Below are 11,851 nucleotides of genomic sequence, written 5' to 3' on the forward strand. Positions count from 1 at the left end.
TCAATTAGTTTCTACATAATTAATAAGGTAAAGTACTTCTAATATATAAAAAAATATTCTAATATATATAATGACAATCATTGTAACTATTCATTCTAAAAATTTATAATTTATTTTAATAAATAATAAAAATCAAAATCAAAAGAATGTGAAATTTTACGTGATAAATAAGTTGTTGAATCGAGTTGTATAGTTTTGTAAATAGAGAATTGAGAGGATTACAGACATGTTAGTATAGATAATATAATCATTGATCTAAATTCATAATAAAATATATACATTTTAAAATTGAAGCATATATAAGTTATATATTAAAATATGTATTTATTATGAATATTAATATTAATTATATAAAACTAAACATTTCTTTTAAAATGAAGTTTAATAATGAAAAATGATGACGGGGCATTTATAACGTAGCAAAATGACGTGTCAGATATTTATTGGCCCAGGTTTGGTATCAGAAGTTTCTTAATGGGAAGTGTGTCTAAAATCCACGTGTGAAGCGTCCATTGGATGAACAACGTGGCATGTAGACAGTTGTAGCTCAAAGCTATTAAGCAAATTACAAAAAACCCCCTCTCCCTGTTTCAATTTTTGGAACTCCCTGTTTCAAATTACAAAAATTAAAAATAAATATTAAGCTGCTTGTGGTGATTCTTGGAACAGTGGCCTCCATTTCTTGTCTGTGCGAATGCGAAAAACAACAAAAAAGGATTCGAAAAACCATCGCAGAGGAAAAGGAAGATCATAATGTTCAATGTTATCGGTTCTTCGTTGTTGACAATGGATTCGGTGGCGTACAGGGGATTGCTCTACACATTCTTCATACTCAATTTCGTTTTGGTCTGCCAACTCATTCTCCTTCACCCTCTCGTTTCTGCTTCCGGTATACCCTGATCTGTTTCTATCGATTCAATTTTCGTTTGAAATTTTCTCTTCTACTTTTTTATTTGATCTTCCTTTTCGTTTTTCCCTAGTTCTCCACGAGTTGTGTTGTTGCCACAGTTTAAATTTATGTATGATAACGGTTTTTGTATTAGCACCAGAATTATTACTGCTTTTTAGTATAATTTAATTGTAGATTCGTGTGGTTTGGTTTGCAAAATAAAGAAGTGCATTTTGCAAGACTGCTATTAATCAAGTTACTTTTTTTTTCAAGATATATGAATTTTATCAATAGACTTTGATATGGTTATTCCACCGTAAATTATGATTTTAGAGCTGAAATTTCATGGGGCTTTTGTGTAGGGAGTATCAACATTAGAAACTGAAGTAGATTGTTAACAGTATATGTTGTTGTGAGGATTTAGTAGTAGATGAGTGTTATGAACCCAACAACGAATCTGAATATCATAGAGGCATGAGAAAATGGAGAAGGTGAAAGAATGTATCTCTGATGTTAGATTGAAGTTCTGCAACGGTCATATGTTCAAGTTTGATAACTGTTTGTGTTGCCTGAACATTCTTTATTTTTTTTTGGATGTGATCAGATGGAAATCCTGAAAATGCTGCTGAGTTGTTTGAGCGGGCATCGCAAAGCGTAAAAGTGAAACACTATACTGAGGCACTTAATGATCTAAATGCTGCAATAGAAGCAGACCCAACCCTTTCAAAAGCATACCTTTTCAGAGCCTCAGTTCTTCGTCAGATATGCAGGTGTGGTTCCTTTGCAATCTTAGAGAATATTCCTTGTTAAATACTTGCGATGAACTTTTTGGAATTGATAACAAATGCTTAAAATAAGCTCATCTTATCACGAGGACAGGAGATACTGTAAAAAATGTGTCTGTTTCCTCTTGAGTATTTTTTATGCACATTCAAAGTAGTTTTAAGACTGTTTTATTTATTTATTTATTTAATTTAATGCTGTCTTGTTCAGAATTATTTTTATTTCGAAGTTTTCCACTTTCTTTTTGTTATGAGGGAGGGGAGATATACCCCAAACCTTCTTATTATCAATCAAGCATTATGAAAAACAGCAGTAATGCACTCCTCCCTGGTGCATATCTTCCTAAAGTTAGCAGAGACATAACAAGGGCCTTTTTTAAACTCTGTTTCAGAAAATGGCGATCATATCTCTTCTCCTCACCTCCCATCTCTAATCTACCCCTCATCCCAAGTCTCTCAAACTCCTAATTGGGAAGTTATATCATTCAGGTGCTTTTTGGCTAATGTAGATATGAGCAATCCGAGAGGAGCTACAAAAAGTTTCTGGAGTTAAAGCCTGGAGATTCAGTTGCAGAAAAGGAGCTCTCTCAACTATTGCAGGCTCAAAGTGCCCTAGAAACAGCTCAGTCCCTCCATGATTTGGGCAACTTCTCAAAATCTTTGGAATTTATTGATAAAGTTGTTCTTGTTTTCTCTCCAGATTGCACTAAGGTTACTCTTTCATTCTCTTTTAGTTGTATAAATATGCTATCTGTTGTGTCTCTGTAGTTCCAGTATACAGTCTTAAAGTGAATGCATAAATAAGCATTGGGTTTATTCTGGCATTTGGTTTGTGGAACCAACATGTTAACTCTATGAGCATTGTTTTATGCAGGCCAAGCTTCTTAAAGTGAAGGTGTTAATAGCTGATAAAGAATATGAGGGTGCCATTGCTGAGTCAGGGTTTCTTCTCAAGGAGGATGAAAATAATTTAGAGGCATTGTTGTTACGTGGTCGAGCATATTACTATTTAGCTGATCATGATGTTGCCACGAGGTGTGTCTTGTGGAAATGTTGTTAAATTTGTATGGTATTCTAATAATTTTTTTTTATATATAATCTATCTTATATGAGAGTATATTCTCAGGCATTTTCAGAAAGGTCTTCGCTCAGATCCAGAGCACAGTGAACTGAAAAAAGCATATTTTGGATTGAAAAATCTACTAAAGAAGAGTAAAAGTGTAAGGCCTTGTCTATTGTGGAAATTTCCTTTTCGTTTCATCTCGAGTCTATTTTCCTTTTTTCTTTCTTTTGGGTGTTGAAGAATGGTTGGTTGCCTTTTATTTCTATGTGAAAGGCTGAAGATAATGCGAGTAAGGGTAAACTACGTGTGGCAGTGGAAGAATTCAAAGCTGCTCTTGCTGTAGACCCTAACCATCTTGCGCACAATGTACATCTTCATCTTGGCTTATGTAAAGTGCTAGTCAAGCTTGGCAGAGGAAAAGATGCCTTGGAAAGTTGTAGTGAAGCTCTTAAGATCAATGAAGAACTTGTTGAAGCTCTTGTTCAGGTATGCTATGAATATCATTGGCCTTTTGTCTTGTTTTTTAGCTTTAGCAGTATTTCTTTGGCTACAATCTGCTAGCTATTTCTCTCTTCATTTGCTGCATTGTGTAATGGGACAAATACGTGATTGCAGTAAGATAACTGTAGTGTACGTTGCTCTTAGTACTTATCTTGATGATGCTATTTTTTGTAGAGAGGAGAAGCTAAACTCTTAATAGAGGATTGGGAGGGAGCTGTGGATGATATGAAATCAGCTGCTCAAAAATCTCCTCAGGTTTGTTATCTACATAGTACTCATATAGCATGTTCAAGTTCACCAATAAATTAGAACTTGTTAGGATGACTTTTGTGAGGAACAGATGTTCAATGTTGAATTCCCTTGAGAAAGATACAAAAAAACACTCATCCTACAATTGTTTGTGATTTGAAAGTTTTCAAGTTTCGACAGTTCTTTGATCGTGACATCATGAGATTCACTAATACTGTACTACCTTAACATTTGTCTGCGTTTCAGTAATGGTTTATCTGTAACTGCAGGATATGAGTATCCGTGAAGCAGTAATGAGGGCGGAGAAAGCTTTAAAGATAAGCAAACGTAAGGATCACTACAAGACTTTGGGAATTTCAAAAACTGCTTCTGCCGCTGATATAAAACGTGCCTACAAGAAACTAGCCTTACAATGGCACCCAGATAAGAATGTCGACAAAAGAGAAGAAGCAGAGGCTAAATTCCGAGAAATTGCTGCTGCATATGAGGTCTATTATTTTCATCTTTTGGTTACCTCACCTTTCTTCTACAGTATTTAACGAGACTTACGGATCATTGTTGAATGGGAATGGCTAACAACCCATTCCTTTTTAACACATGTTTTGATATTAGTGAAATTTAAGTGGGACCAATTAAATTTTGTCTTATTCCTAGTTTGGTGGGACTTATACGAAGTTCACCCAATAAGTGTGTTTTGTTTTTTTTATCAGCAAGAACCCGATAAGTGTGTGTTGAAAGGAGTGTGCAGTATGTTACTAGCATTTCTCTTTACGCAATCATATCTTTGATGTTATTGTGGCATTAATCTGGATGTCAATAATTTGTCCAATGACTGATTGTTGCAATTTGTTTTAGGTTCTTAGCGATGAAGACAAACGCGTAAGATATGACAGGGGGGAGGACCTTGACGAGATGGGAATGGGCGGCGGTGGCGGCGGCGGTTTCAACCCTTTTGGTGGTGGAGGCCAGCAGTTTACCTTTAATTTTGAGGGTGGCTTCCCTGGTGGTGGTGGATTTGGAGGGGGCTTTCCTGGAGGGTTTGAATTTCACTTCTGATTGGAAAAGGCACACCCACACCTCCATATTTTTTATTTCCTCAAGGGATCACAGCAATTTTATTTAACTAATCCCTTTCTAACTGTTGTTGAGATTAATACGTAGGCCATCCCCGGTTACTTGTAAGATAAGAGGCATGCTTTAGAGAAATTTTTGCCTTATGCAGAAGTGTTGGGGTTGGAGTTGCATATGTTAGTTAAGGAGGCACCTTGGTAGTTTTGACGGATTTAAATCAATGGAATTGCTTCACAATTAACACCTTCGCAGTTTTGAGCTGCTACTTGAGATCTTTTTAGTTGTGAACTTGCAATTATCCAGTAAAATGTAAAACTGATTAGCTCTGTACCTGTGGCTGTGTCTCTACAATTTACTCACAATCAAGTTTTTCCATTGATACAAAATTTTACAATTTTTCTTCAAATGTTTTGAATTATTTATTTTTAAAATATTGTTTGGATTAAACATTTTGTTTTATTAAATTAGATTTTTTTAAAATATTTTAATTATTACAAAATACAAAAAATATTTAATAGATAAGAAAGTAGTCAATAATATTATTTAGTTAATATTGATTGAAGTTGTTTTTGAACGGAAGTTTCGAAAGATTTCTTGAGTTGATTATGTTATTTTCTAATGAAGATTTGAGTTTTGAAAGATATTATCAAAAGTTTTTCTTTATTAGTGTTGACCTAGGTTATTCCTTAGTCGATGTTACTAATCATTTGACTTTTATAATGAGATTTTTTTTACTCTATTAGGTAGAATTTTTTTGGTCCATTTCTCTATCAATATCTTTTAATTGATGTTGGGTAAAATAATTTTATATTTATTAAAAAATTATTTTAATTGATATTAACTCAAACTAACGTTGAATTACTTTACATTTTAATGAAACTCAAACTAATGTTGAATTACTTTACATTAACAAAAAAGATAATTCTTAAAATTCTAAGCTGACAATATTCCAACCGCTAATAAAGATTTTATGTGAAAAAGAATAAAATATAAAGTGTTTCAAATTTTTACTTCTAAATATTTAACTTTTATTTTTATTTTAAGTAGGCAAATTATATTCGTATTTTTTTAATTTATTTTAAATTTTTATTTTTAAAGAATATATTATGAACCCACATTTCGGTGAAAAATTATGAGTGTTAATATGTTAACAATCCTGCACCAGAATATAACTGGAAAGAAAAATATATTTTAGTTCAAATTGAGAAAATTTGAAATTACATTAATCAAATCACACTTATAAATTGATGTCTATCATTCACTATTAAGGTGTCAAGATATCAACACTCTTAATTAATAATTTTTTTATATAATATTATAATTTTTAGGATAATGATACTTTCACATCAATTTTAATCAATTGACATAAAAAATTATTATTTTATTATAATATAAATATTTTATTTTATTATAATATTTTATTAAAAATAGTTGTGAAATTTTTTTTTTTTAATATTAGAGGGTGAAATAAATTTTATTCAAAACTTTTATAATGGTATGGAAACGTAACCAATTCCAAGGGCCAGTACACTTTAGATGACAGGCACAATTTCCATCATTGCAATCCATGATTAAAAGTTACAAACTTTTTGATTGTCTTGTAGAAGTGTATATGAGATAGGAACAAACATACATTTTAAACATGATAAACAAATCAAAAATGATACTTTGACATCCAGGAGTTGTAATGTCGGTGTCAAAGTATAATGATACATTTTTTTAACATCGTAGCAACACCAATACACAAGATCTGAATCTCCACCATCATCAATCAACCCAAACTTGCTCCAGGGAAAAAAAAAAGTTAAAACAAGAACATGAAAAATAAGCCATTTCAGGACTTACATTCAGAAACAAGAAACAGCAATAACTGCAACAACGAAGGTAACAACTTCAACTGTCTTCCTTTTCAAACTCACTGCACCGGAAGCATCAGCCGACGACCCTGATGGAGAATCAGCTGCCCCTGCCCGGACATTCTTCTCCGGCTTGGTCGGCGCAGGAGCCTCCGCCGGTGCTGCCGCCGGCGCCGTCGAGCCAAAAAGGGCCATAGGAAGAAGCACCTTATCGACCTGATACACTGCGAGCTGGTTATCACTGAATATAGTGTTGGACACTGTTGTATCAACCACCCCAGTTGTTACATTGACTTGGTTCCCTGAGGTGGTCACGTTGAGAGGGTACTCTCCGTCGTCACTGTTCCCAGCTTGCGTGTGCAAAGGGTTACTGGCGGTTTGGAACTGTGAGATGGTGTAGAGAGTGGGGAGGATGTGAAACTGCACCAACTGCATTTGGTCTTGTGAGTTTATGGAGTTTAGTGTTCCTGCTTTTAGGCTTGTGAAAGCATTGTCAGTGGGTGCAAACACAGTTAGGCCTTGGTTTGAGTTGTTGAGCTGTGAATTGAGTCTGTCAGCTGTTTGTGTGGCTTTGAGAAGTTTGATGAAGGTTGTGAATTGGCCTGCTTTCTCTAGGACCTGGGTGATGTTGGTGGGTCCTGCTGGTGCTGGTGCTACTTGGGCTGATATTGTTTGGATGAAGAGGAGAAGGAGGAAATGGAATAGCTTTGCCATTGGTGTGAGGAAAGAAGCTAAGAAGAAGACCAAGATGTTTGTTACAAGTGGAAGAAGAGATGTGGTGTTGTAATATATATATGAAGAAGAGGGTGCATGGAGATTGGATAGGTAAAAGGTTAGGTGAAAGGTTGCAATTAGTATAAGGTGGCAAGAGGCCCTCATGCAATCAATTTTCTTTCTAAAAGCTTGACATTACAGGGAGGGAGAATTGCTTCCTTTGAATGGTCTTTTTATTGGTGAAGATTGGGAAATGGGTGATGATTTTGTTAGAGGAAGTTGTTTTGTTGAAGGGACCACTTGCTAATGGTGTGGTTTAGGTAAATAAATACTTAATAAGGCATTCCTAGATGCTTGTAAGAAAAGCAATGTGCTTTACAGAAATCTTTTGCTTTGTGAAGAAGTGATGATGAGGTGGATGTTAGTTAAGGAGGGTCATTTTGATGGTGTCCCGTTTCCTTTTCTGTGGTGGTTGTCACAATACAAGATGACTTTAAATTCCAGGTAACCGTAACAGTTTCTCACACATTTCAGTCAATTTAATTGATTCACAGTTAATGGTATGAAAACTTCAGTTCTAGTGATAAGTGACTACATATTTAGCTGCAACTGTTAGTAGTGAAATTTTAATTCATCTACTATACTCGTATACCTCAATGTCACCAATCCATTGCCGTAAGAAGTAGGTTTTCCATTTTTATGTGGAAAATGATTCATGCACATTGTTTGCTATAGAAAAAAAAATATTGAAAATATGATAGAAGAAAGAAAGAAATAGACTGAAATAATTAATGGCGTCACGCTTTAAATATAATTACTATTTCCACTGTGTAACTTAATTCTCAGAATTCAAGGTATTTTGCAGTTGATATTATTTTTTTATGTTAGTTTTTGGTGTACATGAAACTATGTACTCTGTTCATTTATTAAGAAATCCAAAGAGAATAAATACATGATAAGATAATCTAGAAGTTTTCTTTTTCTTTGCATTTTCAATACAAACAAATTAATGTTTTGATAAGTGCACTCGTCAACATTAATATGTTATTCTTTTAATTTCATCCATACTAAACTATTTTTTACTTTTATGGGTTTTATTTTGTTTTATCCTTAAAAAGTTATGAAGATGTCACTGTAGAAAATGTCATAAGCTAACAAAAAAAAAAAATATTGCCATTATACTTCTTTTCATTAGTATAACTTTTGTCTATTGAAAATTTATAAGCTAATAAAATTTGGATTTGTTTATACTAACAACACAACAATGCTTTTGGTAAGAAAATTAATACATAGCTTTCATGCATCATAGTATTAAAGTTCCGTGTCGTATTAGTATAAATCTATAGAGGTTTATGTACTAATAACTTCATTTTCGTTATTAAAAACTATACTAATAATATCAAGCTTAACAACTAATATTTTTTAAATTTCCCGTTACATAGTTTTTTTTAATGCATTCATTTTTACTTTTAAATATATTTTAATTTTAATATTTTGATTAAGTGAGATAAGAAAATATTAATGTATAATGAAAGAATAATTTAGTCATTTTCAACTAGTTTTTTTTTCTAAAATTATGACTATTTACTCATTTTTAATAAATAATTATTTCCAAATTAAGACTAATATATTTTAAATTGTTATTTTTTTAAAATAATGATCCCAATTATTAGTTTGGATTTGGATCCTCTCAATTCTCACTATCTCTCAAATATTTCTTTTTGACTTTATTATTTACTCATTTATTTTTTAAATTGTTACTACATAAATCTATCTTTTTGTACTTGAGAAGGTGAAATGTTAGCAAAAATTCATCTCATAATTAGATTCCATCTCAAGAACTTTGATCCATACAAATCAACAAGGATAATAGATTGGCTTGATGCTACTAAGTTTAAGTTTAGATTAAGATAAAAGCTAGGGCATAGAAGTCAAGAATCTTTCACTACTACTAAAGCTCCATGTTGTTTCAAAGCACAAGATTTGATAAACATTGTAAGAGACAAACGATACTAGGCACCTCAACATTTCTCTTTATGTAAGAATCATTATTATAGCTTAGGTAACAATGATATAAATAGACTAAAAAGGAATTAGACATACTTTCAAATTTAAACTATCAAACTTATGTGAGTCTAGAGGTGAGTTTAAAGAATGATCTTTTCACTCTAAACTTCATAACTCAAGGACAAAAAATACACTGATAAAGAACAATCCCTAATGGTATCAAATTGATGAGTTCTTGTTAATGTACTTGTTTATGTTAATGCTGTTTGGGAAGTGTCTGGATTGAAATTGTTGGTGAGTTTTGGACACATAGAAATAAACACTTTTTTAAAGGTGGTGTGTTTGATCAGCCTTGGTTCAATTAAAGGTATGGTCTTGGGTCACTTATAATTTATCTCTGCATGCTTTTCTTATTCTGATTGATGCCTTGATCCTCTGATTTGTATGTATTTGATCAAGAGACTTTGAAACTCTAAACTTTTGTTTTTTAGAAGGTTGGGATGAGGTGTCAAGTTGTTTCTGAGGTGTCTTTATTTCGGTCTATTGACTTGTTTATTAGTTGCTCAAGTAGGATATTTGTGATAAGTTTTTGGGAGGGAAGTGTTGTACATTTCTGTTCAGTTTTGTAAAAGGTTGTACCACATATATTTATTTATTTTTTCTTGCTGATAAAAAAAATAAAATAAAAAAATTGACGTGTTCTTAAATGTTTAAAGGTAAGGTCAAGTTATATTTCGATAATTTTATGGTGGTTTAGGTTCTTGGCTTGGTTTGGTAAGGATTGGTAAAGTTATTGTTTGAATCTTAAAGAATTTCTTGGAGGTATGATGTTGATCTTGGTTATGGAATGCTATGATATTTTAGCTAACTTCTTCGATTGATTTTGTTGTGGATGGTATAAGAAAGACAATGGTCTAGTTGACTTGAATTATGGAAGGAATTTGGTAGGGTTTTAGGTGAATGACCGATAGCTATTGGGTGGTATATTAGTGTCTTTGCTTTTGGAAATTTGGTTGTTCTTGTTTTTCTTACTTGACCAAATATGGTTAAATGGAGTAGGAAAGGAGAAGGCTACACCATTCTAATTATAAAAGAAAAAGAAAGGAAAAAAAATGAATCAAATGAAAGGTTGGAATCTCATATAACATAGATGAACTTTGATAAACCTTTAACACCATAACATAGATGAACTTTGATAAACCTTTAACACCTATGAGGATAAACTAATAAACATACGTCTAGGCTAAAAACTCTTTAGTGAAAAGAAAAAACATACACTCATGTATTTTTCAAATAAAAGTTACCTTACAAAGCTTACTAAGGTAGGATTTCACCGTTAGTAAGCAAGGTCATTATTCACATGTTTGACCTGAACTTTGCCCCAGGTGTATTAGACACTCAAAGGTAACCTTATTCTACCCAAGGATTACCTATATTAGGAAAAAAAACTAGCATATGCCACTACTCAAACAATACTTATTAAATGAATGTATATTTTTGTATATTTATCCTCTTCATCTTGTCTTACAAGAAATCATATTCCAAAATCTTCTTAAGAGTATTTGTAAGTACACCAATAAGACAAACTCTTACAACTTAATAACAATTCTTCTTAAATATGCCCCCTTGGATTGATGTTGAACATTTGACATTGTATTTGAGAATGATCCATTTGAAATTATTGGTGTTTTCTTATAGTCTTTCTTGAGTTTTGCAAATTCACTTAGGATGATCCAACCAAAGTAAATCTCATTCCTAAAAATATCCAAAGCCATTTTTACATTGATCTTAGTTTGAAACATCTTTCTCTTTGAAAAACAAGGAACCACAACCTCACCTCACCCAAAACAATGAAACAACCCAAAATAAACTACTAATTAGACTGATAGTAGTTAAGTAAACGTAACACTATATAGAGACTGAAATGTTGCAACCTTATATTAACTTAGACATATGTGAAAAATCACTACAAGAAACTCATTAAATAGAAACTAATTTTAGAGATAAAAATATTTAGTTACTATATTAACTAGATTAGATACTATTTTAGAGACTAAAAGAATTATTGGTATCTAAAGTAATTCTATTATTAAAAAATAGTTTCTAAATTGGTACCTAATCTAGTTAACATAGTAACTAATTATTTTTTGTCTCTAAAATTAATTTTTATTTAATGAGTTTCTTGTAGTGAATGAGATTTCATGTGTAATTGTAAACGATGAATAATTAGTATAATAATGTGATTCACCTTTAAAATTACATCTCATGGTTTGTCATACAAGTCACTATTATAATTCAAGTAAAATTACACACATAGACACTCCATATAGACATCTTATATACTCTTTAATTACTTATAGATAAGCATAACATATGGAGTAACAAATTATATGGAGCATATCTCTCCAACCTCTGATAATGACCTTAAGATGAAAGCCTGTTATGATTCAGACTGGGGAGGATGTCGTATTACTCGAAGATCATTAAGTGGTTATTGCATTTTCCTGGGAAATTCATTGATATACTAGAAGTTTAAGAAACAAACCAACGTGTCAAGGTCATTTGTCGAAGCAGAATATCAGGCCATGGCAAATTCTTGTATGGAGCTAACATGGTTACGCTATATCCTGCGAGACCTCAAGGTTTCAATTAGCATGCATACACCTTTGTATTACGATAACCAAGCGACACTCCATATTGCAGCAAATCCTGTATTTCA

At 32.4% G+C, this 11,851-nt stretch overlaps 2 protein-coding genes across 2 annotated transcripts; one reads left to right on the top strand and one right to left on the bottom strand.

Moving 5' to 3' along the window:
• The first annotated feature begins 587 nt into the window (after positions 1-587).
• On the top strand, positions 588-4,885 carry P58IPK (DnaJ P58IPK-like protein). Its single transcript, XM_068617202.2, has 9 exons — positions 588-889; positions 1,494-1,659; positions 2,181-2,382; positions 2,546-2,706; positions 2,798-2,891; positions 3,008-3,220; positions 3,410-3,490; positions 3,754-3,972; positions 4,340-4,885. The coding sequence occupies exons 1-9, from the start codon at positions 754-756 to the stop codon at positions 4,538-4,540; spliced, it is 1,473 nt and encodes a 490-aa protein (XP_068473303.1). The 5' UTR covers positions 588-753; the 3' UTR covers positions 4,541-4,885.
• A 1,207-nt stretch (positions 4,886-6,092) lies between these two features.
• FLA11 (FASCICLIN-like arabinogalactan-protein 11) lies at positions 6,093-7,181 on the bottom strand. Its single transcript, XM_068617203.2, has one exon. The coding sequence runs from the start codon at positions 7,123-7,125 to the stop codon at positions 6,403-6,405; it is 723 nt and encodes a 240-aa protein (XP_068473304.1). The 5' UTR covers positions 7,126-7,181; the 3' UTR covers positions 6,093-6,402.
• Positions 7,182-11,851: the final 4,670 nt, after the last annotated feature.

The sequence above is a fragment of the Phaseolus vulgaris genome, chromosome 1, assembly GCF_051622355.1.
Source record: "Phaseolus vulgaris cultivar YP4 chromosome 1, ASM5162235v1, whole genome shotgun sequence".
In the NCBI taxonomy this organism is placed as follows: Eukaryota; Viridiplantae; Streptophyta; class Magnoliopsida; order Fabales; family Fabaceae; genus Phaseolus; species Phaseolus vulgaris.

Bases quoted from the DNA above. Each gene is read 5' to 3' on its own strand.
- P58IPK (XM_068617202.2), top strand. From the start codon at position 754: ATGTTCAATGTTATCGGTTCTTCGTTGTTGACAATGGATTCGGTGGCG. The intron at 2,707-2,797 runs GTGTGTCTTGTG...GTATATTCTCAG, and splicing joins GATCATGATGTTGCCACGAG to GCATTTTCAGAAAGGTCTTC. The intron at 3,221-3,409 runs GTATGCTATGAA...TATTTTTTGTAG, and splicing joins TTGTTGAAGCTCTTGTTCAG to AGAGGAGAAGCTAAACTCTT.
- FLA11 (XM_068617203.2), bottom strand. From the start codon at position 7,125: ATGGCAAAGCTATTCCATTTCCTCCTTCTCCTCTTCATCCAAACAATA.